Below are 27,210 nucleotides of genomic sequence, written 5' to 3'. Positions count from 1 at the left end.
AGGCAAAAATGTACCACTTCCACACTGAAGGCGGGGTCATTTTACTGGTGGCCAGCCAATCAGAGGGTTCACTATAGACAAACAACCATTCACACCACACATACAAAATAAGGCAAAAATGTACCACTTCCACACTGAAGGCGAGGTCATTTGACTGGTGGCCAGCCAATCACAGGGCACATATAGACAAACAACCATTCACACTCACATTCATACCTATGGACAATTTAGAGTGGCTAATTAACTTAGCATGTTTTTGGAATGTGGGAGGAAACCGGAGTACCCGGACACAACCCACGCGCGCACGGGGAGAACATGGAACATGGAATCGAACTCGGGTTCATGGAGGAGTTTGAGTGGATTCACTTCACCACTATCCAGAGGCGCCAAGACAAATTCAAGCTACTCACCGCCACAAAATGTCGCAGTACGTATGTGAGAGCGCCCCCATCAGCCTTCTCCGTCAGCGCTGTGTGAAAGGTGCTGAACTTCTTGGTTCCGATTTCGGCGTACAAGATTACGACAGGGACATCGGTTTTATTTGCCCCTGGATATATATGATCACTGTTGTACAAATACGGTTTGGGCCTGCATGAAAGTGTTGCATTTAAAAAAAAGCATCTCAGAACATTTACATTTCACTCTTCAAAATAAATATGTATTCAGGTTTCGCTGAGTGGATCCACGCAGGGGAAAGGCTATGTCATCTTGACTTACCTGCCTGCGGCTGCCTTCAGGAGTTTCTTGATGTTTTTTGTGCTGCAGCTTTGTTGGCCGTGAATGGAGACAAAAGCGGGACAAGCTTCCGGCGGAGGTTCATCACTGGCTATCTGTTGAGTAATAGGCACAGTTTAGACAAGACCAAAAAATAATAAACACAAACACAGCTTGTCTCGTAGGTGTCTTTTTGGACTGTTTTCAGCGTTCAAATAGCAATATTCTAATTTGTTGACATGGCTCCTGCCCTGCTCAGTACCTCAGTATCCCAGGCCACAAGAGCCATAACCAGAAGTGATTGTCACGTATCACAGAGAAAGAAGTACTTTTGGGAAACATGTCCTCTCCTTCAAAGGCAGTAACTTTTGGAACACTTTCCCAGTTAGCTTAAGAGATTCTTCTAGCTTTGCTGCCTTCAAAAGTCACCTAAGGAGGGGGCTTATGTCCAAGCAGAGGTGTGATCGTGACAATGGCCGGGTGTAGAGTCCTGTCCGTGACGACAGCCTTCATGTTTTTTATTGTGTTTTATTATACTTCATGTGTTTTAAATGTTTTATATTTGTCTTAATGTGCTTAACATCAACCATCATTGGCTACAATCTGACATATTTACATATCATGTGTATGTTCATGGGCTGCGCGGTGGACGAGTGGTTCGCCCATAGACCTCACAGCTGGGAGACCTGAGTTCAATCCCACCCTCGGCCATCTGTGTGCGGAGTTTGCATGTTCTCGGGGTACTCCCGGTTTCCGCCCACATTCCAAAAACATGCTAGGTTAATTGGAAACTACAAATTGTCCACAGGTATGAATGTGAGTGTGAATGGTTGTTTGTCTATATGTGCCCTGTGATTGGCTGGCCACCAGTCCAGGGTCCAAGACAGCTGGGATAGGCTCTAGCACCCCCGGCGACCCCCGTGTATGTTCATTAAAATATATCCACCCATCCATAAATTGTGTACATGTTCATTAATATGTACTGTCCATATCCTAAAGCGAATCTATTATGCTTTTTTCCAATTTTCTGACCTATAATGTAGTTAGAATGTTGTATTCTAGTGTTAAACGATGCCAAAGTTTCTTATAATGAGTTTTGCGCATTTGGAAGCGAGCCCTGAAAAAAGTTTGGGATGGTTCAAAACGCTCGGTTACAAAAGGCGTGGTAAAACAAGCCCTTTGTGATGTCACAGAGGGGCGGAATTCCTTATATGGTTCATAGTTAGGAAGCACTTTGGGCATGTGTGTGGGATAAATTTTGGTAGGAAGCACAAAACCAAAGACATACAGCTGGAATAGGTACAGATTCTGCAAAATACCCCCCAAAATCTGTGTGGGTTATTGTGTGTAGCTGCTCTATCGGAGACCGCAACTCAATACAAAGAGCCGAAAAATGAGCATGATAGGTCCCCTTTAAATAAATACTTGTTTCAAGATCACTTAATATAGGCTCATGCTCATTTAGTATTGAATATAAATACTGAATTTCTATACCAGCATACTTATGTATGAAATGTTATTGCAGACAAGGGCATGGTTTATCTGATGGGTTACACAATGTGTACGATGCCCGACACCCTTAAAGCAGTGGCAAGTATATTGCCGCATCATTCAAGATAATAGTCGCTGAACAGTTCAATTTCAAGTAGAATATTTCACCCAGTGTTTTGGGGGAATAATGACTCGGCGGTGCCAAAGCAATTGTAAGTAAAGACTGCAGACAGCCTCGGGTCGTGAATTCATGGCTGCATACAAAAATATTCCTCATAAACTATGTGGTGCACCAAACCTGTCATACAAACGCCGTGGGTATATTGCATGACTTAATTCTGCAATCATTGATGTAGCTCAACCCCCCCTAGATCAAAATCATAATATAACCAAGATGCCACAGAGAAATCATCCAAATGTCTGATTTGATTTGGCTCAATTTGTAATTTGTGATCATTCACACCATACCTGCTGCAAAGCATGAACAGCTGGTGAGTAGAAGCGCAGAGCGAGCGCAAATTTCAGAAGGTTCACTTGAAGATCCGTGAGGAACTGGTTTGCTTTCTTAATAATTAAGTTGTAGTACGAGCGGACAGACTCTGCGATTGAAGAACAGTGGAAAATCAGATGACAAAACATGACGAGGAGGCATTGAAAATGCAACGTACTGCATACCTCCTTGCTTGTACACAGTGAGCTCCTTCACCGTGTCAACAAACTGCCAGAATTTTTCATTGCCATCCTCTCCAATGAACTCACTGAAAAGAAAAATATGAATATGTCTGCTTGGTAGAAACATACTCTGTAATAAATTATAAGAATTATTATAAATTATGCAATATAATAGGAACAAATCCATAAATTGTACACAGCTGCAAGAAAATATTACAGTGGAACCTTTGTGGGGGAGAAAAAGAACAACTGTCATGCATAAGCATAAGCAAGCATTGCATAATTAGTTATGGCCATGTGTTTTTTTTTGTCTTTCTGTCACATCTTTAAGTGTTTTGCTATTTATTTGTCTTTTAGTGGTGTTTTTTTAAGAATAAGAAAAAAGCAGCAGCCTCAAAACGGGGTGTTTACGGATTCCGTTATTTGTTAACGGAAAACAAAAAATATGTGTTTGAGCTTGGAGGTTCAACTGTGTAACTATGCAAAAGAACTCCTTTCTGGTACTGTAGTATGAACTAAGTTGCTTATTTATAGACAAAGAAAAGCAGTGTGCAGTGTGCATACAATGTAGTTAATACTAGCTGAAAACTGGTATGCTTTTCCATCATGCATGCATGCATGCTGCTACTTTATGGCTTACTGCTACAATGATCTACTGTTTCTATTAAAAGGTAGCACACTCTCCCTTTCAGCTCTGGTCTGGAGGTAACGATTTCCCCTTGACAGTCACAGAGAGTACCCAAGTTAGTACCCAAGAGTGTATTTTCTGTATGAGTTTATGCTGCATGCTGCTTAGATAGGTAGTACATAGTATACAGTATTACACGTGTAGTAGTAAGTACCTTGTCTCCAAAAGAAATGGTGTCGTCTGCCACTTGGCTTTCAGGCTTGCTGTGACCCCCTTGGATGCAGATATCTTGTGTTGCATGGTGATCAGTAGCAGGGATAGCATAATAATGTTCCTCATCTTAGCTACACTCATTCTTTCAACGTAAAGTTGCAACGTAAAGACAGCAAGCGTCGCATATGCCGGCAGGTCAACCACTGCCACGTAGTTGCTGTAAAAGTTATTGCCTTACCTCAGTTGTTTACATAAAGCTGAAATAATCGGCGAAAATTGTGCAAGTAATCACAGTGTGCTCTTAGTTGGAAGCACGACTCATATTATAAAGAAGTGTTAGCAGTTTTATGTTTAACGGTTTGACATGACAAGAGCACGATTGAACATGGAGATACAAAACTGGTTAAAGAAAAGCTGGAGTCGTTAGAAGCGTACATTAACAAACACAATACTTATATCGACTATGTATTTAGTAACCTCAACCTCGCCATGTTATTGATACTGACCGCTACCAGACAAAGCTAATGTCTTCCGGTTTCTATTTTCGGCGTCTAGTAACAACCATGGGCATGCTAGCAACCGGCTTGTCTAGCGAGATGCCGGTTTCTGTTTTTTTTTTTTTGTTATGGCTCTCTTCTGACCATTACTTCACTTAATGTTTCATCTAATAACACAAATTGAGGTCTCTGTTGTCCCGTTTAATTATGTTATTGTTCACACGTATGAATAATTAATTTTTTATTTTTAGTCAGGCACATCGTTGGACAGCTAAAAAGCTTTGCAGAGCTGTATACTGTGTATCACACGGTAGGTAGTTCATTGAACCGCTTTTTAAATCTCAAACATTTGTGTTTATAAAGATTGTAATGCTTTGGTTTGATCATTTAGAAATATGTTTATTGTTGGAGATGTTTTAGTGCACTGTAGATGCGTTTAAAAATAATAATTTAAAAAAATCAATACTTTAACCAAAATACACCATCATGATAAACATTTTGCTACTAACTGAAAAATTAACATTTGCAAAGGGAGAATGTTTATACTGCTCTTGCTTTGAATCTCATTACATTATGTAGATGCCTTAGTGACCACTGATAAATTCATTCATTCATTCATTTTCTACCGCTTTTTCCTCACGAGGGTCGCGGGGGTGCTGGAGCCTATCCCAGCTGTCTTAGGGCGAGAGGCGGGGTACACCCAGCCAATCACAGGGCACATATAGACAAACAACCATTCACACTCACATTCATACCTATGGACAATTTGGAGTCGCTAATTAACCTACACACTTGCAAACATGCAAACTCCACACAGAGATGGCCGAGGGTGGAATTGAACTCGGGTCTCCTAACTGTGAGGCCTGCATGGTAACCACTTGTCCGCCGTGCAGCCTGATTGTACCATACATTAATTCATTCATTCATTCATTTTCTACCGCTTTTTCTCACGAGGGTCGCGGGGGTTGCTGGAGCCTATCCCAGCTGTCTTTGAGCGGGAAGCGGGATACGCCCTGGACTGGTGGCCAGCCAATCACAGGGCACATACAGACAAACAACCATTCACACTCACATTCATACCTGTGGACAATTTGGAGTCGCTAATTAACCTAGCATGTTTTTGGAATGTGGGAGGAAACCGGAGAAAACATGCAAACTCCACACAGAGATGGCCGAGGGTGGCATTGAACTCAGGTCTCCTAGCTGTGAGGCCTGCACGCTAACTCGCGTGACTCTGTGTGCCCTGCGGTTGGCTGGTAACGAACCTCTCACACAAAGTCACTGGGATAGGCTCTGGCACTAAGCAGGACAAGCAGCATATACAATAGTAAATAAAGTACAGTAGTCAGTGATGATGTAAATAGTACATGTTAATGTCATGTGATTACAGGTGAGAAGTTCCGGTGTCTTTTAATGAGATACTGTAGAGTAGATGTTGCGTTCAGTGTCGCTACATACGCATGATGTCACGGATGTCTCCGTGTAGGAATTCTGGGATGTTCCGAGCGCAGGACGCGGAGCTCGTGTGAGCACAGGCGGGGGTCTATTAGCAGCGCAGCCAGACAGAGAGCCTCAGCAGCCGGGGGAGGCTGTGGGATGCTGCCGGTGGCGGGGGTGGGGTGGTGGTGGTGGTGGTGGGGGTGCAGTGAGTTGGGTGGCGAGGCTGCGCAACAGTCCCAGTCTTGCGACATCACCTCCCAAGACACCACACGCGTACTGTTGCGTTTTACACCGGAGGACCTCAAGCATGGGAGCCATCATGGGCGCGGATTTTCGGGTTTTTAGAAGTTTGATCCCGCAGCCATGAATCTCAACTTTAGAAAGGGAAGACGCTTTCGCTCTGTCAACATGTGGCACCCGTACCCGAAATATTAGGCACCTTAAGGAGCATTGAGTCCAGAACACTTCTTCTCCCCAGTGATGGAATGAAGACGAAACCTATAATGGATGATAAGTCCAGCAAGCTGATCTTGGTTCCGATTCTCGCTGTGCTTTTTGTTACGATAGGCTACCAGTACATATGTCCCGCCGGAAGCAATTCGTGCCCCCTGAAAAACGGAGACACGCTGCGGGGAGTGAGCCTTCTCGCCACTCGCTACCAGGACGGAGATGATTTCGACCGGGACCAGGACCAGGACCTGGAGGACGACGCGCCTTCGAAGGTGCCGTCAAAATTCAACTTCACCGAGAGAGACTTGGACAGACACGTTGAGTTCAACATTAAAGGGGACGACGTGATCGTGTTCCTGCACATCCAGAAGACTGGAGGGACCACCTTCGGCAGGCACCTGGTGAGGAATATCCGCTTGGAGCAGCCGTGCGACTGCAAACCCGGCCAGAAGAAGTGCACTTGTCACCGGCCGGGGAAGGAGGAGTCGTGGCTCTTCTCTCGCTTCTCTACCGGATGGAGCTGCGGGCTGCATGCGGACTGGACCGAACTGACCAACTGCGTCCCTGTCATCATGGATAAGAAGGAAGTCCAGAGGAATAAAAGGTAAAGTCAAAAAGTCTCAAAACTTCAAAATATTTCTATGTGCTTATTTTCATCCACGTCGCTTGAATTGATCACAATGTAACAAATGCAGAATCCAGAAATCAACTTTAATGCAAAAACTTACACAAAAAAACACTGATTGTACAAAAAAAAGGTTGCAATAATTGCAACCAATCAAGCAACAATCAGTGATTTCTTTGAATGCCTGCACCCTGCAAAAAAAAAAAAAGTTAGTTATCCTCAACATGTAAACTATAAATAGATAGAGGTTGTGCTCCTTCTGTTCACATCAAGTCCCACACAAAGAGACTGTCTGTGCCGCCAATGTTATTATTTCTGCTGTCAGACCCATTAACCAACTGCATACAGGATCCCCTCTCTGTGCTGGAGAGTATTTGTGCAGATGCTCTTTGGCACACTGTGTTTACTTAATTGCCTTTCCATCACATCTCTACTTGCTGCTAGTGTTGCTCCACAGACATCACACACACATACTGGACTATACTACACACACACAAACACACACAAACACACACACACCTCTCTTGGCTCGGAATGATGTGTCAAAATATTTTGTTTTATTGTATTGATTGCAGAAACATACATTTATTTGAGGCAAAGACTCAATGTGAGAGGATGCACTGGTAGAAATGTATTTTTATAAAATGTGCATTAATATATATATAGTAAGTAGAGGTGGATATTAATATTCATTCATTCATTTTCTGGGGTGCTGGAGCCTATCCCAGCTGTCTTTGGGCGAGACAGTACACGCTGGACTGGTGGCCAGCCAATCACTGTGCACATATAGACAAACAACCATTCACACTCACATTCATACCTATGGACAATTTGGAGTCGCTAATTAACCTAGCATGTTTTTGGAATGTGGGAGGAAACCGGAGTCAAACCCACGCATGCACGGGGAGAACATGCAAATTCCACACAGAGATGGCAGAGGGTGGAATTGAACTTCCGTCTCCGAGCTGTGTGGCCTGCACACTAACCACTCTTCCGCCATGCAGCCCCGAGATAAAATATTCATTAATTTTCTACCGCTTGTCCTCACGAGGGTCGCGGGGGTGTGCTGGAGCCTATCCCAGCTGTCTTAATGCAAGAGGCGGGGTACACCCTGGACTGGTGGCCAGCCAATCACTGTGCACATATAGACAAACAACCATTCACACTCACATTCATACCTATGGACAATTTGGAGTCGATAATTAACCTAGCATGTTTTTGGAATGTTGGAGGAAACCGGAGTCAAACCCACGCATGCACGGGGAGAACATGCAAATTCCACACAGAGATGGCCGAGGGTGGAATTGAACCCTGGTCTCCTAGCTGCGAGGTCTGTGCGCTAACCACTCGACCTTGTTTTAATTCCCGGGGGAAAAAAGGGTGTTTATTTGAATGATGAATAAAGTATCCATCCATCCATCTACCTTATTTTCTTGAACCCTGCATGCCCCCGTGTTTTCCAAATCTGTAAGCTGCTGGATGATGAATAAAATATCCATCCATCTAATGAAATAGATAATACATTGTGGTGGTTATCATTCAAAGTCATTGCCTTAGTAGCATCAACTCCAAAAAGTTTGAATAAGTTCAGATTTGGACCTTTGCGGGACATCTACTGCCATGACATTTGACCCCCATCTACTTCTTGGGTAAGATATCTGCCCAAATCAGTAGATGTGCATTTATTAAGTTTCCTCTCGCCATAATGGTTGTATATTTTATTTGCTGCACCACACGTTAAGGTATTCATGAAATGACGCATTAAAGCTGCATCAGTTTAAGTTATCCCCTCAAGCATTAGCGACACTTGCGAATATCACATCAGAAACCGGAAATCTTTACACAGCGGAGAGAACTTCCCATTGCTTGTTTTGAAAAACTACAATCGCATGCTGATGTGCAAAAAAAAAAAAAAAACAACAACAAAATAAAAAAACCAGGAGCGCATGATTTATTTCTGCTGTGCCAAGTGTGTTTCCTCCACTCAGAAAAGTGCTCACTGGATGCGACAGCTCTTCATTTCACAGCTGCCGCATCCACTCTGCACTCACAGTCCTCCCGGCCCGTGTACTTAAATCCCACCGCGTCTATTCTAAGGCCATTCTGCCACTTTCTCAAGCAGGACACATTATGTTGGACCAGACACGGCATGCACACGCCACCCTTATTGAGTGAGATGACTAATAGCATTATGCAAATTTCATCTTGGTACAACAACATTTTCTGTTGCAATGCCTTTATTATTTATTTCAAATGATTGTGTTTCCCCATATAGTATACCACTAGACGTCCCACTAAATCTTTAAATACAGTACTCTTAATATTACTACAGTCGGGGCATTTACAAGTATATAAACTATTTATGTATAAAAGATTAGATTTTGTAACTTTAATAATGGGGGCTGCACAGTGGTTAGTGGTTAGTGTGCAGGCCTCACAGCTAGGAGACCCAAGTTCGATTCCACCATTGGGCATCTCTGCATGTTCTTCCCGTACATTCCAGAAACATGCTAGATTAATTAGCGACTCCAAATTGTCCATAGGTATGAATGTGAGTGTGAATGGTTGTTTGTCTATATGTGCCCTGTGATTGGCTGGCCACCAGTCCAGGGTGTACCCCGCCAAACCCGAAGACAGCTGGGATAGACTCCAGCACTTCCGTGATCCTCATAAGGATAAGCGGTAGAAAATGAATGAATGAATGAACTTTAATAATGGGGGCTGCACGGCGGACGAGTGGTTAGTGTTCAGGCCTCACATCTCGGAGACCCAAGTTCGATTCCACCCTTGGGCATCTCTGCATGTTCTTCCCGTGCATGCGTGGGTTTTCTCCGGGTACTCCGGTTTCCTCCCAAATTCCAAAAACATGCTAGGTTAATTATCGACTCCAAATTGTATGAATGTGAGTGTGAATGGTTGTTTGTCTATATGTGCCCTGTGATTGGCTGGCCACCAGTCCAGGGTGTACCCCGACAAATCCGAAGACAGCTGGGATAGGCTCCAGCACTCCCGTGACTCTCGTGAGGATAAGTGGTAGAAAATGAATGAAGTTTAATGATGGGGGCTGCTGGGATAGGCTCCAGCACTCCCTTGACCCTTGTAAGGATAAACGGTAGAAAATGAATGAATGAACTTTAATGATGGGGGCTGCACGGCTTCTCGCCCGAAGACAGCTAGGATAGGCTCCAGCACTCCCGTGACCCTCGTAAGGATAAGTGGTAGAAAATGAATGAATGAATTTTAATAATGGGGGCTGCACGGCTTCTCGCCCGAAGACAGCTGGGATAGGCTCCAGCACTCCTGCAACCCTGGTGAGGAAAAAGCGGTAGAAACTGAATGAATGAACAATCCCAATGTTGCAAATCTCCACATTGAGATGCGTGCCTTGTTGTGCCTTTTAAATTGAATGACTGTCTTAGTCCAGCCTCACCTTGCTGCCTGGAAAAGACCTCAGTAAGGTGGAGGTTGGGGGTGCAAGAGACGGGTGATATAGCGTCTCCACCTGCATGCCGCTGTATAGCCTTTTCAGCCGGGGCAGGCAATGCCGCACGGTGAGCCGGCCGCACGGCCCAGGAAAAGGTCATGTGTGTCACAAATGATCAGTGTGCGTGTCCTGCAGCGTGGCTCCTCTGGAGTGTGCTGTCCATCAGCGAGGAAGTGGAGCAGGAAGGCCTGCGTTCTTCAGAGGCTTTTTTGGAGAAACACACCTCTTCAGGGGGATGTATGTGGCTTGTTGAGTGGCTTGTTTTTCATGCTTTCTGACTCCTGTGGTCTGACTGGAGTTGATTATTTCTGAGACCATTACAAGGAAAGTGTGGGTACACAAAGTCAAACGGGATTGAAAGTTCCACCCACAATTTTGACAAAAGTATCCACACGCATAATCAGTTCATTTGTCTTCGCCCGCTACAGTTTGGGGAAATGCATCCGTGAATAAGAGACATAGCGAGGATACATGTGTTGTGTTTGACTCCCTGCTGCAAACATGCTAGGGTACTGTTGAATGTCGTTGGAACCAAAATGTTATGTTGTGTTGCGATGCGTAGCGATGCGTTGCGTTGCGATGCGTTGCGTTGCGATGCGTTGCGTTGCGATGCGATGTGTTGCGATGCGTTGCGATGCGATGCGTTGCGATGCGTTGCGATGCGTTGCGATGCGTTGCGTTGCGTTGCGATGCGTTGCGATGCGTTGCGATGCGTTGCGATGCGTTGCGATGCGTTGCGATGCGTTGCGATGCGTTGCGATGCGTTGCTTTGCGATGCGTTGCTTTGCGATGCGTTGCTTTGCGATGCGTTGCTTTGCGATGCGTTGCTTTGCGATGCGTTGCTTTGCGATGCGTTGCTTTGCGATGCGTTGCTTTGCGATGCGTTGCTTTGCGTTGCGATGCGTTGCGATGCGTTGCTTTGCGATGCGTTGCGATGCGTTGCGATGCGTTGCGATGCGTTGCGATGCGTTGCGATGCGATGCGATGCGATGCGTTGCGATGCGTTGCGATGCGTTGCGATGCGTTGCGATGCGTTGCGATGCGTTGCGATGTGTTGCGATGCGATGTGTTGCGTTGCGATGTGTTGCGTTGCGATGTGTTGCGTTGCGATGTGTTGTGTTTTCAAAGTAAAAGCAGTGATTTACCACTATGGTTGTTTTGTATGAGAAAAGTAAGGGGGTGTTTTATTTTGTGAAAATTGCGTTGCGATGCATTGCGTTGCGTTGCGATGCGTTGCGATGCGTTGCGATGCATTGCGATGCATTGCAATGCGTTGCGATGCGTTGCGATGCGTTGCGATGCGATGCGTTGCGATGCGTTGCGATGCGATGCGTTGCGATGCGTTGCGATGCGTTGCGTTGCGATGCGTTTTCAAAGTAAAAGCAGTGATTTATCACTATGGTTGTTTTGTATGAGAAAAGTAAGGGGGTGTTTTATTTTTTGAAAATAACCAGAAGTACGTGGCCCACTTCGGCTAGCTTAAATTTTGCCAAATTCGACCGACTTTGCATACTTTAGGCCAGCAGAGAAGGCCTTGCTGGCCATGACTGCACATCACCTACGAAGTGAAATGATTAGTTGTCCCTTTTGGACAATATACACACCATATCCTGGTTCAAATTCATCTTAGTTCCTTTTCTTTTTAAGAGCGGCGTAATTGTAATTTATGCTGACAGATATAAAAAGATCATTAGACGCTTCCTTGTTGCTTATGCATAATGAATGGCTAGTTCAGAAGAAACCAATGCAACACACTCCGATACTAATACTAATTGTGTCGGCTACTGTTTCTGTTTTTCGGTACTATAATTATAAGTTCCTCTTTGTGATATATTTCTTTGCACCGCTCCTGAAAATATCCCTTTTTACGTCCCACTTTAATGTCTACGATGTTCCGGCTGGAGCAGTGAGAGACTGTTATTACTTACATGCCTCAGCAGTGATGTGCCTTAATCCTTCGCTAAATAACATCCCTCCTAATATTTTATTCATTATAATTGATGCACGGAGAAGGTCCATTTACTGTCGTAGTTTCAACTTACAGCTCGGATTGTTAAATGATGCATGTCTATTCGCCGTACCCGCCCATAACATTCATCAATATAGAACAAAGTTATTATTGTCATGAATTTAGTTTTATTGCATTCAGAGGTTAATCCAACAAAACACATAGAAAGCCAATGAAAAAAGAAATATTATCAAAATAATTATTTAGACACATATTCAGCAACAATTTAAATAGTTTCTGAAATTTAGGTGGTTTGGCAGTCTTTCCTATGTCAATTCATCTTGGTTGCGTTTTTTGTTTATTAGCGTTGTTGCCAATTAGCAGTACAAAAGCAGTTCCAATTTGCAGAAGTAATGTACTTTTTCAAAGTGATAAATACACCTTGTTTACTGAACAGAGACACAAAGTCTTGGAGGGTTTTTTTTATATCAACGATGCACTCGTCGCAGTGATGGGATGTTTATTACGTGTTGCCTTCGCAGACCTTGGATTTCCGGTGAGAGGAGATTACTTTTTTTTTTGTGGGTGTCATTAATTCAAGTCATCATTGCTGGCAGCCCTGAGCAGTAATCCAGTCTGTTTGATAATTAAGTGCTACCTTTATTGAGGAGGCAACAGCACCACTGTATGTCAAGCACTTGTTTCCTGCCATGACAGGGAAAGAGTTTTCACTGGGAAACTTTGGATATTTGCACACATGACTAAAATCGTGAGTGAGTCGGTGTGGGTACGAGTAGTTGAGTCATTTCAATAGTTGGTTATTTACCTTGTTTTAGCTGTTTTATCATCACCATACCTCAGTAATGTAACATGTAAATGTTGCGATGCGTTGCGTTGCGATGCGTTGCGATGCGTTGCGATGCGTTGCGATGCGTTGCGATGCGTTGCGATGCGTTGCGATGCGATGCGATGCGTTGCGATGCGATGCGTTGCGATGCGTTGCGATGCGTTGCGATGCGTTGCGATGCGATGCGATGCGTTGCGTTGCGATGCGTTGCGATGCGTTGCGATGCGATGCGATGCGATGCGTTGCGATGCGTTGCCATGCGTTGCCATGCGTTGCCATGCGTTGCCATGCGTTGCCATGCGTTGCCATGCGTTGCCATGCGATGCGTTGCCATGCGATGCGTTGCCATGCGATGCGTTGCCATGCGATGCGTTGCCATGCGATGCGTTGCCATGCGTTGCCATGCGTTGCCATGCGTTGCCATGCGTTGCCATGCGTTGCCATGCGTTGCCATGCGTTGCCATGCGTTGCCATGATGAGATATGGCCGAGCGTGGAATTGAACCCTTGTCTCCTAGCTGTGAGGTCTGCGCGCTAACCACTTGACCGCCGTGCAGCCATAACTGATATTACTTAAACATAATGATAAGCCAAAGGCACATTACATACATAAATCTACAAGGAAATTAAGTAAATATGACGCTTATTAAAACAATAAGTGGTCATACAGTTAGCTTGAATGCTAATGTTAGCACCAATGAACAAACAACTGCACAGCTCCCATAATGGAACCAAAACCTCACCTCTATGCATTCAAGCATTCGGCTAAAGAAAGCGTCAGAGAAGTCATAAATAGCTTAAGTGATGCAACGGCACTGGGGTGCGTTTACTGACCGCCAAACAGAGTAGGACGTCCATAGCTGAATATTATCAGTGACACAAACCACGTAAATTGTCGGCTATCTAACAATATGTTTAGTGAAATGGAAGTTTAATACTTTACGACTATTTTAAATATCACGTTAAATGGCAGGATTGTTCTATAGCAGCTTGGACACTTGCAATTATGAACCTATCTGTTCTTCTCGTTTTCCAAGTTTGGAAAGTCTGACTGATGATCCTGAACCCTGAAGTACCTTGCACTAATGATCACTCAGCCATGCTGGGATTCTCACCCCTACAGAGCTTCCTTGTGTATTTCAATTCATTGTTGTGTTTTCTTGGCTGCGTCTTTATCGATTTGGTCGCACTTATGAGTCTTCTTCATGTCTGTGAGAAAGCTTGTGTCTGCGTATAACACAGAGCAGGAAAACAACTTACTGTACAGACTGTAGCTGGTTAATATTTTACTGAAGAGTCCATGGAGACCGAAGAAACTAATTCATGTTAGATTTCACTTAGGCCGCAATATGATGTATATTTGCAATTATACCAGTAGTGTTTGCTCATTAACAGTATATATAGTCTACATCGGGGGTCTCAAACACGCGGCCCGCGGGCCAAATGTGGCCCGCAGGACACTACTTTGAGGCCCCCGCCTTGATATGAAAGTTTCATGTTAGTGCGGCCCACGCAAGTTCGATATGGATGCTGTATGGTATCATGTACCCAGAAAAAATTATTACGTTTGCTTAATGTTCATGTTAAAGGTTAAATAACTGTTAATAGTTATCCTCCCTATCCGTGTGGAAGTGGTAAGTTTTTGGCTATTTAAGTTTAAAGGAAATAACTTGAAGGCTACCGTTTAGGTCGCTAGCTCTCTAGTTTGCGAGTTAGCATGTGTCTCAAGACCCTGCAGTTGCGCAATATGTTGTAAATAAAAAAAGTATAAATGTGACTATAGTCGTGTTTTGTCATGTCTACAGGGCTCTAATAATGTTTTGTTCATTTTAATCTGAAAAAAATAATTTGTCTACCAGCAACTATATGTGGTTTCTTAAGTTTTTATTATTTGCCGTTATTATTATTATTATATTTATTTATTACTGATTGATTGATTTTCTTTATTCTTGATTTGTTTATTTATTTTTCATCTTATTTTGTACAGACAAATAAAAATTAAGATCGGAACCAAAGCACTGAAAAAGTTTGTATATTTTTCTGTTTTTAATATATATATTTTTTTTGCGGCCCAGCCTTGCCCAGACCCTATCCAGGTAAATTGAGTTTGAGACCCCTGGTCTACATGCTGGGAATCTGCAGAAAGCTAATGCTGATCATGTTGACGTCTTATGCGATATGTGATTTTTGTGCAACTATTTTTGGAAAATTTAGTTAAAAGTCCAAATTATTTAAACAACTGCTGGGTGTTGGACTACAGTTTAGTTTACTTTAGTTTACTAGCTTTGCTCCTCGATGCCGCTGCAGCATTAGCGTCATATGTGTGTATAAGTTGTCACGGTTGTGCGTCAGTGTCCATTTGTCTTGGGATGTAGTGTGTTTGGAGCTTAAACTCTTTTCTCTAAAAGCCACTCTAGGTAATGAAAAGCGAGCGGCTTGCCAGATCAGGCTTGCAGGTTCCGTGAGGCTGCTGTCAAAAATACTTGCTGGTCAGGCAAATATGAATCTCCAGATGTCTGAATCAGCTTTTACAGTGTGATTAAAGGATGGCATTTGGTCCGATGGCTGGCGCTCGTCACAATGTTCTTGAAGTGAGCCTGCAGTTTTCATTTTATTTTCGTGTATAAAACAATGTTGCATATTTACTCATTTTTTCAGATTAATTTCTATTATAACAACATATACTACTAAGTGATTTTAAGTGACTCTGATCAAATGTAAAATTACTGCTTGGATATTAACACCAATTGTAAACAGCAACAAGTGACGCGGGGAACACGAGGTAGGTTGGGTTGCAAGGTTTATAGTGTTTTTGCGACAGGTAAGAAGATAACTGGCTAACACAGGAGAGCAATAATAAAATAATAATAAAAGATTGAACAGACCCGGGCGGCACGGCAATCGAGTGGTTAGCGCGCAGACCTCACAGCTTGGAGACCAGGGTTCAATTCCACCCTCGGTCATCTCTGTGTGGAGTTTGCATGTTCTCCCTGTGCATGCGTGGGTTTTCTCCGGGTAAAAAATGACAGCAAAAAATTGAAAAAATCAACTATAATTTCACAAGATTAAAGGCCAAATATTCGGACAAAAAGTTATTATTAGGTACAAATAATTTTAGAAGCAGCCAAAGTCAGCTGTGATAGGCTCCAGCATGCCCTATGGACTTTATGCTAGTCACCCTAGCATAAAGTAAAAATAAGTTCAAGTTTTTAGAAGTTGTAATATTATAAGACGGCTGCACAGCGGGCAAGTGATTAGAGTGCAGGCCTCACAGCTAGGAGACCTGAGTTCAATTCCATACTCGGCCATCTCGCTTGCGTGGGTTTTCTCCGGGTACCCCACCCCATTCCAAAAACATGCTAGGTTAATTAGCGACTCCAAATTGTCCATAGGTATGAATGTGAGTGTGAATGGTTGTTTGTCTATATGTGCCCTGTGATTGGCTGGCCACCAGTCCAGGGTGTACCCCCGCCTCTCGCCGGAAGACAGCTGGGATAGGCTCCAGCACGCCCGCGACCCTCATGAGGATAAGCGGTAGAAAATGAATTAATGAATGAACTTTAATAATGGGGACTGCACGGCGAACGAGTGGTTAGTATGCAGGCCTCACATCTCGGAGACTCAAGTTCGATTCCACCCTCGGGGCATCTCTGCATGTTTTCTCCGGTTTTCTCCGGATACTCCGGTTTCCTCCCACATTCCAAAAACATGCTAGGCTAATTAGCGACCCCAAATTGTCCATAGGTATGAATGTGAGTGTGAATGGTTGTTTGTCTATATGTGCCCTGTGATTGGCTGGCCACCAGTCCAGGGTGTACCCCGCCTCTCGCCGGAAGACAGCTGGGATAGGCTCCAGCACCCCCGCAACCCTTGTGAGGAAAAGCGATAGAAAATGAATGAATGAATGCTGCAGTGAAGCTGCACAACAGACGAGTGGTTATCACGCAGGCCACACAGCTAGGAGACCCGAGTTCAATTCCACTTTCGGCCATCTCTGTGTAGAGTTTGCATGTTCTCCCCGTGCATGCGTGGGTTTTCTCCGGGTACTCCGGTTTCCTCCCACATTCCAAAAACATGCTAGGTTAATTAGCGACTCCAAATTGTCCATAGGTATGAATGTGAGTGTGAATGGTTGTTTGTCTATATGTGCCCTGTGACCACCAGTCCAGGGTGTACCCCGCCTCTCACCGGAAGACAGCTGGGATAGGCTCCAGCACCCCCGCGAATGTGATTCTGACCAATACTACTAAAACCAATACTCATGACCATAGTACAACATTGCTGCTACTTTACTTTGCTACCCCCCGACTCTGATAAATTCTTCTGATCCTACTGACATCACCTGGAAACTGAGCTAAAAGCGGAATGTGCACTGATCTAGTTAAATATAGTCATCAGTGTGATGGGAATGAGTCAGCTGGTGCAGCGATTCCAAGATTTGGTGGTTAATGTCCCCGAGAGGCCCGTTTGGTGGCTGAGCAGCTTAAATGCTCCTATTAACAGGGGGGCAATTAACTTTGCCTGTTTTTCCCTCTAATTGGCAAAAGAATATTCTTGTTCACTACCTGAAATAGTCCATAAAACGCAATTGTGCAGAATTTGATTTGTACCATAAATTCTCTAATGTTGCTGACCCGGGGATCCGCTTCAGCAACATCAGCAAGTTTGTTATTATTATTATTATTATTACCTTGCCGTCCTGACTAATTTGTTGTGCTCTCCTGTGATTGCCAATGCTCTCATTTCAAACACAACGGAATAGTCCACTTCTTTTCTTGACATATTCAACAATGACATGGAAAATTCCTGCAGAGATTGAATGTAATATTTCAACACTGATACCTGCAAGGCCTGAAAAAAAGGCAAGAATGAGTGACTCTGGATTTGATTTATTATAACAACCTGGGGAAAGGTCATCTGTCCTTATCTGGGGCGAGCCGGTGACAGGAAGTGCGGCGAGGCGAGCCGAGGCTCACGCCACGCCGCCATTTGGATTCAGTGCTTGACTGAGCAGTGAGCTCACTTCTAAACCCAGGTAGAGTCACCTTCATAAAGAGCTTAATCTCCGCTATGTGGGTATGCCACCACGGTATCTTTTGACAGGATAAAGGCTCTTGATGTTGTAGGCTGTGCTGGCTAGCAATCTGCGGCCATATGCTAAAGCCTGATGATAGGATAAAGGTGAGTTGTTGAAAGGATTTTGAGAATTTAACATAGTAGCTTTGCCTTAGAATTCCTTAGAAATACTATACATCAATCAGTAGTCCAAATTTCCATCCTTTAAGGTCATAGCATAATTCAATAACCAGTAGGTCACTGATAGTGTCAGGGTTCACTTGACTGTCATCTCTGTAGCCAGAGTGGGTTCGGTTCCCACTCAGTAACCGGAGGTGTAAATGTGAGTATGACAGGTCAGATTTGTGTGTACCCGACGTCTCTAAGCAGGCTAAAATGTACCACTTCCACACTGAATATTAGGCAATAGTCAACTACTAAGGAGCTAAAAAATTTATTAAAAATTTAAAAAACATAATAATAATAATAATCATTCATTTTTTACCACTTATCCTCACGAGGGTCGTGGGGGTGCTGGAGCCTATCCCAGCTGTCTTCGGGCGAGAGGCAGGGTACACCCTGGACTGGTCGCCAGCCAATCACAGGGCACATATAGACAAACAACCATTCACAACACACGTAAAAATTAAGCAGGCAAAAATGTACCACTTCCACACTGAATATTAGGCAATAGTCAACTACTAAAGAGCTAAAAAAATAATCAATTAAAAATAAAAAAACATAATAATAATAAGAAGAACAATAATAATAATAATATTCATTCATTTTCTACCGCTTATCCTCACGAGGGTCGCAGGGGTGCTGGAGCCTATCCCAGCTGTCTTCGGGCGAGAGGCAGGGTACACCCTGGACTGGTCGCCAGCCAATGGCAGGGCACATATAGACAAACAACCCATATACAAAATAAGCAGGCAAAAATGTACCACTTCCACACTGAATATTAGGCAATAGTCAACTACTAAATAAAAATAAAAATAAAAATAAAAATAAAAATAAAAATAAAAATAAAAATAAAAATAAAAATAAAAATAAAAATAAAAATAAAAATAAAAATAAAAATAAAAATAAAAATAAAAATAAAAATAAAAATAAAAAACATGCAAACTCCACACAGAGATAGCAGAGGGTGGAATTGAATTCGGGTTTCCTAGCTGTGAGGCCTGCGCACTAACCAATTGAGCACCGTGCAGCCCAATGTCCAAGTTCGTCAGCTCCAAACACAAACACTACATAACACAAAAACATGTGACATGTCTATTTTCAAAATTCACTACTTCCTGGTTCCACACTGTAAGCTGGAGTTCTTTTCTGTTCTGTATGTTCTAATGCAGGCTTGCCCATAACATCAATGGAAGGTAATGTGTATTAACCACATAAACCTACTGTAACAGGTAACAGGGCAAATAAAAAAAAAACATTAATGACGCCTCCTGGGCTCCATGTACTCCGTGTTTAAGTGTGCACAGATTCTTGACATAACGTGGGCTACACATCATTATACATTTAATACCTCACTATATTAACGAGCAGATGTGTTGCTTTTTCAGGCTGCTGAGCCGATGTGTGTGAGAGATATTATTTTGGCTTGGCTGTGGCCGCCAGTTACCTGTTTGTTCCAATAAAGAGATTGTTGATCGACCACCTCCTCATCAACCTCCTTTCAACGTCCGGGCAAAAGCTACAGTCTTTTATAGCCGCACATAAACATCACAGATCCGGGAGATTTGTAACTTCAGTCGGGATGTCAACAACAGGCAAGGGCAATTTCCGGCAGAATCCGGAAGACTTGTGAACCCTGTTTCTCAAGTATCTATTATTGGGTAATACGTAAACAATACTGAAACCTACACTGAAAAAACAAACAATTCTCAATACCTTTTTCTAATAATCAAGTCCCTGTGATACTGACTGAAAAATGCATCACTTCCCACTGGAGATATTTTTCATTGTCGCGTGCGTACTCGAGCCTATCCCAGCTGTATTCGGGCGAGAAGCGGAGTATTATTTGCGGATGATACTTTTTGTTCCGGAGGGAGCACAGACGAAATCATTAGAAAGGTCAGACAAGAAATTGTCACATTTGTATTTTTTTTAATAAAAAAATTAAATTAAATTAAATTAAAAATAAAATAAAATAAAAGTTTTATTATTTTTTAAAATTAAAAAAAATAAATGTAATGAAAAAAATAAAAAAATATATAATAGGAAAGCAGGAAGTGAACAAATGTAACAGTTACTGATTGTAAAAGTACCAAATGGAGGGGTAGGATTTAATAAACTTTGCTTCTTCCTACTCCTTTCGGACATGTGGAACTGTGAACTGATTATGTGATGCATTCAATTGTAATCTGATGCATGTTCTAATGAAATTAAACCATTACCAATACACCCTGAACTGATCGCCAGCCAATCACAGTGCACATATAGACAAACAACCATTCACACTCATATTCATAACTATGGACAATTTGGAGTGGCCAATTAACCTTGCATGTTTTTGGAATGTGGGAGGAAACCAGAGTACCCTGGTAGAATCGAACTCAGGTCTCCTAGCTGTGTGGTTAACCACTTTACACCGTGCAGCCCCACTAGAGAAATATCCCCCTGTATAGATTTATTCCACTCATTCCCACCTCCATCATGACAGTGTAAATTGGCTTCCAAGTCACATTGCATTGCAAGTACGGACTAAAAATGAAAGCATGTCCCAACAACGGTTTGGCAACCAGAGACCAGAGAGGGTGGAGCAAATAGCGTTTATATGTGTTGCCGTTCAGCACATCAAGCCCAATCACACGAGTTCCACCATGCCCAGTCGGGCCCACTCCGGGCGCCACATGACTAGCTGCAAGATAGAGCTTTAAATCCCACTCACAAATCCAGGGATCAGTTTGGCTCTCATCATGCCCAAATGGATAGTCGTCTTCGCTTCATTCATCACGCGGGGCGGGGGTGGGGGGGGAGGCACCCCCTTCTCCCGCTTCGAGTCTCAACCGCCGGCTTGTTTACTCTCTCTCGGAGGGCTGGTGGGAGGAAATTGTCGTCACACTGGAAGCATTCACCTCCCTTGTAATGCCAGGCATGACTGTGAATCCTAATAAGTTACATGGAAAGGAACAATACAGAGTGTCTTTGAACGCTTCCTTTTCAGACACCGGCAACAAATGGCCCCTCCTGTGCAGGGGTGCCATCAAGAGGGAGATTACACCGTTGTTAAATATTTCAAGATGGAAGAATGTAGCCGTACATATTAACAGCAAGTGACATATATTAAAATTGATTCACATTTACACGCGCCTATATAAATGCCAGCGTATAGCAAAAAGTAAGTATTTGGGGCGGGCGATGTGTGGTGCCAACATGACTAATGGGCCTAACCCGGAGCTATCGACTCACACGCAAAACTACTCAAGGATTGATTTGACTGCATATGGCGCTACTGTAATCCCGCCACCAATGATATGGCTTCTCTCGTGTCAAATCACTGCACCGTCTTTTAAATATGGCTTCCATTATCAAATTTGACCATGGAGTCTGCTTTCTTTTAGAGTTGTTTTTAAATTCAAGCTGCCTCATCACCCGTGTACCGTCACCCTTCCCTTCGCTTCGATTTGATTCCAACGGGCCGCATTTGGTATGTGAAAAAAAAAAAAATTGTATTTTTTTAAATTAAAAAAATTAAATTAAATTTAAAAAATAAAAAAATACATTTTTTATTATTTTTTAAAATAAAAAAAATAAATGTAATTAAAAAAATATATTAGGAAAGCAGGAAGTGAACAAATGTAACAGTTACTGATTGTAAAATTTAGAGTCTATTGTTTATTTATTTTAGATATTGTTATAATCATGGCGGCATGGCGGTCGAGTGGTTAACGCGAGGACCTCACAGCTAGGAGACCAGGGTTCAATTCCACTCTCGGCCATCTCTGTGTGGCATGTTTGCATGTTCTCCCCGTGCATGAGTAGTTTTTTTTCCGGGTACTCCGGTTTCCTCCCACATTCCAAAAACATGCTAGGTTAATTAGTGACTCCATAGATTGGCTGGCGACCAGTCCAGGGTGTACCCCGCCTCTCGCCCGAAGACAGCTGGGATAGACTCCAGCACCCCCGCCACCCTCTTGAGGAAAAAGCGGTAGAAAATGAATGAATGAATGAAATTGTCCATATGTATGAATGTGAGTGTGAATGGTTGTTTGACTATATGTGCCCTGTGATTGGCTGGCCACCAGTCTAGAGTGTACCCGAAGAGAACTGGGATAGGCTCAAGTCATATGTAGTATTCCGGTCACTCTGCATCAGTAATGTTACATTGATGGGACATTGCCTTACATTACATTACCTTAATAGTCCATGTAGTCAGCCATGACATGATAAAGTAGGGAAAAAAGCTGTGATTGGCTGGCCACCAGTCCACCAGTTGAAGATAGCTGGGATAGGCTCCAGCACCCCCGCGACCCTTGTGAGGATAAGCAGTAGAAAATGAATAAATGTTTGTTTTGGTCAACCATACAGTAGTCAGTATTCACAGTAGCTTCTGTGTCAAGTAGTTAGCTTTCTAAAAAGGAGTTCAGAACATTCAGAATTTTTTCTTTTCTCCCCATATTCGCCCAAGGAAATGTAGTCACATGCCCATGCTTACTTAAATGGGAATCTCAAAGTAATTTCAGCTTCCCTTTGAGCATTGAACAGCTGTTTTCAGTCAAGACTGTGGGCTGGCCATGCAGATGATTGATTCAGGTGCAGTGAGGAGGCGAAAAGGTGGTGCGGTGGAGGAGTGTTGGTGAGTGTGTGAGGGGGGGGTATAGGGCTTTGGGCTGTGTCCGTTAATCATACTGTATTACCACACAGGAGGCATTTATCACCAAACACCAAAGGCTGCGGTCCACGGGGAACACTGGAACCAATCTCATCGCTTACACACAATCCATCCCAGCCCAGGAAAAAGCGGCATTGTTGGGGCGCCACGGCATTCATTTATTCTGTGACAAGGGGATGTTCCGAAAGAAAAAGTAAAAAGAGGGTCTTAAAGTTCTATTTTTACTTCATCCACAATTGCAGCCTTGAGGGGCACGGGGGTCAACAGCAGGGAGTGCAAACATTTGGAATTATTCTGGAATACACTCACATTCATACCTATGGACAATTTGGAGTCGCTAATTAACCTAGCATGTTTTTGGAATGTGGGAGGAAACCGGAGTCAAACCCACGCATGCACGGGGAGAACATGCAAACTCCACACAGAGATGGCCGAGGGTGGAATTAAACCCGGGTCTCCTAGCTGTGAGGTCTGCACGCTAACCACTCGACCGCCATGCCGCTGCAAATCATCATATTTAAGAATATTTTGTGTATTAAATTGCTAAATGAACTAAATACAAATACACACACCGGACTTGATCGCCAGACAAACAGGCTTTTATTGCAGGTTTGAATTATCTCACAACAGGCCTGCACGCTAACCACTCGACTGCCGTGCAACAGAGGCAACATTCATTAATATTCTACCGCTTGTCCTCTCAAAGGTCGCGGAGGGTGCTGGAGCCTATCCCAGCTGTCTTCGTGCGAGAGGCGGGGTACACATTCTGGACTGGTGGCCAGCCAATCACAGGGCACATATAGACAAACAACCATTCACACTCACATTCATACCTATGGACAATTTGGAGTCGCTAATTAACCTAGCATGTTTTTGGAATGTGGGAGGAAACCGGAGTCAAACCCACGCATGCACGGGGAGAACATGCAAACGCCACACAGAGATGGCCGAGGGTGGAATTAAACCCCGGTCTCCTAGCTGTGAGGTCTGCACGCTAACCACTCGACCGCCGTGCCGCTGCAAATCATCATATTTAAGAATATTTTGTGTATTAAATTGCTAAATGAACTAAATACAAATACACACACCGGACTTGATCGCCAGACAAACAGGCTTTTATTGCAGGTTTGAATTATCTCACAACAGGCCTGCACGCTAACCAGTGCAACAGAGGCAACATTCATTAATATTCTACCGCTTGTCCTCTCAAAGGTCGCGGAGGATGCTTTAGCCTATCCCAGCTGTCTTCATGCGAGAGGCGGGGTACACATTCTGGACTGGAAGCCAGCCAATCACAGGGCACATATAGACAAACAACCATTCACACTCACATTCATACCTATGGAGAATTTGGAGTCGCAATTTTGGCGCTTTGTATTGATTTGAGGACTCCTAAAGAGCAGCTACACACAATAACTTGCACAGGAGGCTTTCTAGATCTTCCAGATTTAGCTCCTCTTCTGCAGTGTTTCCATGAACTTCCTGCTTTTGAATGGTTGTTTGTTTATATGTGCCCAGTGATTGGCTGGCCAGCAGTCCAGGGTGTACCCCGCCTCTTGCCTGAAGACAGCTGGGATAGGCTCCAGCACCCCCGTGACCCTCGTGAGGATAAGCGGTTTAAAATGAATGAATGCATCCAGAAATGTTGCTACTGTTCCTTTGTCTCTGACGCCTTTTGTTTGGGGGGGGGGTTTAGTCTCCTGGTGAATTTGTATTACACATAGAGACACAATCACAAGGGTAACACTGGGCCTCCCAGCATGAAAGGAGTGTGTACAACTCCGACTGTGTACAATTCACGGGCCACACAGGTGACGCATGAAGGCGGCGTGGGCAATTTTCCTTTCTTACATTCAACAAGGAATCGGTTCTCTTTGTTCACTCGGACTCAAAAGATTCGACTCGTTCGTGAACCTCACAGCCAGTTCTTCCCGTCTCACACATGATGAATAATCAATGAAGAAATAAATTAAACGGCCTTGTTTGCAAGAAAGTGTGTGCACCGAGTGTTCAAACACCTCCACGGCTCCACACAACATTCATCCTGATTAGTCGCTGTGGGTTCGGTGTGTACAAGCTTGCACTCGCGGCATCTAACTTCTTGATAATGGCTTTCACAGCAGGGGTGGAGGATTGCTTTGAAAGGCAGTGACATCATGTTCCTCCATCACTGCACACACACGAGGAGATGGCAAGGTCTCATTTGCTAGGTTGAAGTATTAGTATTGTTGTCACCATCATAATGTGTTTTTTTTAACGGCTTCATTGTTGCTCGGATGTTATTTTTTCTTTTATTCTCTGCTCTTTTATTGACGCCGTATATTTGCTTAATTGCTCTTTGTAATTTCTCTTGCACAAGCAGTAAGCTTGCTTTATTGCAAATAGTATTTTATTGTGCTACCCTGTAGTTTATTAATTACATTCACCGCATGCCTTTTATTCCTGTCATAGTCTACAGCTGACGTTTCACGTGTTGTGTTTGCACATGAAAAACAGCCCCGACGGACAAGCACTTTGCCCGTGGGGAGTCTGTATCGGTGTGACATTTATACTGGAACGGTGCGGGAACAAAGTGCCCGACTCCCGGTGTTAATTGTTTAAAAGCAGCGGCACTCCCACAGGAACTAAAGCAAACACAAGGCTGTTTATCAGCAGCTTTGATGAGCGGATGTGTTTTGCTACGTTAGAATGATAGATAACGTGCAGGCAAGGCTCGTGCAATCGCGACAGTAGGTCATGCTGTCACGGGAAAGTAACTCAAAGTCAAAGTGCAGCAGAATATCCGAGGTCAAGCACAATTTTTTTCAGGACGCCGGACCTTGGCTTTAAAATACTATATTCCATGTTGGAATTTATGTTTTCCCTCAGTTTTGTACGTAAGGAATGGTTTTCGTTGAAAATTTTTTGCCTCAGTTTTGGTGCAATATTGCACCAAACCAACTGGTGTGTTTACCTTGCACATTATCATTCACCATAGAAACGCCCTCCACATTGCTGACTCACTGTCCGTGCATTTCTTATTGAGTGTGAAGGCTAAATAACCCACCATGGGGCCAAAGAGAGTGCCAGGTAAGACACATTCGACCTTGCCAGGAAGTTGAATTAATTTCTCATTATTTTCCACTGCATTTTTTTTTACTCCTCTATCCTCTATTGAAATTTTTTGCCTCAGTTTTGGTGCAATATTGCACCAAACCAACTGGTGTGTTTGCCTTGTACATTATCGTTCACCATAGAAACGCCCTCCACATTGCTGACTCACTGTCCGTGCATTTCTTATTGAGTGTGAAGGCTAAATAACCCACCATGGGGCCAAAGAGAGTGCCAGGTAAGACACATTCGACCTTGCCAGGAAGTTGAATTAATTTCTCATTATTTTCCACTGCATTTTTTTTACTCCTCTATCCTCTATTGAAATTTTTTGCCTCAGTTTTGGTGCAATATTGCACCAAACCAACTGGTGTGTTTACCTTGCACATTATCATTCACCATAGAAACGCCCTCCACATTGCTGACTCACTGTCCATGCATTTCTTATTGAGTGTGAAGGCTAAATAACCCACCATGGGGCCAAAGAGAGTGCCAGGTAAGACACATTCGACCTTGCCAGGAAGTTGAATTAATTTCTCATTATTTTCCACTGCATTTTTTTTTACTCCTCTATCCTCTATTGAAATTTTTTGCCTCAGTTTTGGTGCAATATTGCACCAAAACAACTGGTGTGTTTGCCTTGTACATTATCGTTCACCATAGAAACGCCCTCCACATTGCTGACTCACTGTCCGTGCATTTCTTATTGAGTGCGACAGCTAAATAAACCCACCATGGGGCCAAATAATTCGACCTTGCCAGGAATTTTAATGGTCATGGTCATTGGATATACTGTGCATCATTTAAAATACTGTTGCTCCTTGTCTCAGAAGGCAGGGGTATCACGCCGTGCTTCGCAGTGTCACAGTCCATGTTGGAATTTATGTTTTCCCTCAGTTTTGTAAGGAATGTTTTTTGTTGAAAATTTTTGCCTCAGTTTTGGTGCAATATTGCACCAAACCAACTGGTGTGTTTGCCTTGTACATTATCATTCACCATAGAAACGCGTACAGAATTGCTGACTCACTGTCCGTGCATTTCTTATTGAGTGCGACAGCTAAATAAACCCACCATGGGGCCAAATAATTTGACCTTGCCAGGAATTTTTATTAATTTCTCATTTATTTGTCATTATTTTCCACTGCATTGTTTTACTACCAAAACTAGAATCATCCTCTATCAGATGTAGAGTATGTTTCAAGATTTTGGGGTCTTGA

The 27,210-nt window shown here is 43.4% G+C and overlaps 2 protein-coding genes across 3 annotated transcripts in view; one reads left to right on the top strand and one right to left on the bottom strand.

Annotated features, from left to right (window-relative positions):
• Nucleotides 1-4,285, bottom strand: part of uggt2 (UDP-glucose glycoprotein glucosyltransferase 2) — a 46,010-nt gene extending 41,725 nt beyond the window's left edge. The window contains exons 1-5 of one of the 2 annotated variants that reach the window (XM_078794986.1): nt 3,720-4,285; nt 2,881-2,963; nt 2,674-2,804; nt 718-830; nt 411-588 (exon numbers count right to left, since the gene is read on the bottom strand). In XM_078794986.1, the coding sequence (XP_078651112.1) occupies nt 411-588; nt 718-830; nt 2,674-2,804; nt 2,881-2,963; nt 3,720-3,859 (645 nt within the window). In that variant the 5' untranslated portion in view covers nt 3,860-4,285. The remainder of the gene's footprint in view (nt 1-410; nt 589-717; nt 831-2,673; nt 2,805-2,880; nt 2,964-3,719) is intronic. The other variant, XM_058082382.2, reaches the window with a different exon arrangement.
• A 1,592-nt stretch (nt 4,286-5,877) lies between these two features.
• Nucleotides 5,878-27,210, top strand: part of hs6st3b (heparan sulfate 6-O-sulfotransferase 3b) — a 59,450-nt gene continuing 38,117 nt past the window's right edge. Inside the window, exon 1 of the mRNA XM_058082718.2 lies at nt 5,878-6,709. Within this exon, the coding sequence (XP_057938701.2) occupies nt 6,141-6,709 (569 nt within the window). The 5' untranslated portion in view covers nt 5,878-6,140. The remainder of the gene's footprint in view (nt 6,710-27,210) is intronic.

This window comes from Doryrhamphus excisus, linkage group LG12 (genome assembly GCF_037039965.1).
Source record: "Doryrhamphus excisus strain RoL-2023G ecotype Guam linkage group LG12, RoL_Dexc_Guam_v1.1, whole genome shotgun sequence".
Lineage (NCBI taxonomy): Eukaryota > Metazoa > Chordata > Actinopteri > Syngnathiformes > Syngnathidae > Doryrhamphus > Doryrhamphus excisus.
This window is presented reverse-complemented; position numbering and strand designations above follow the sequence as displayed.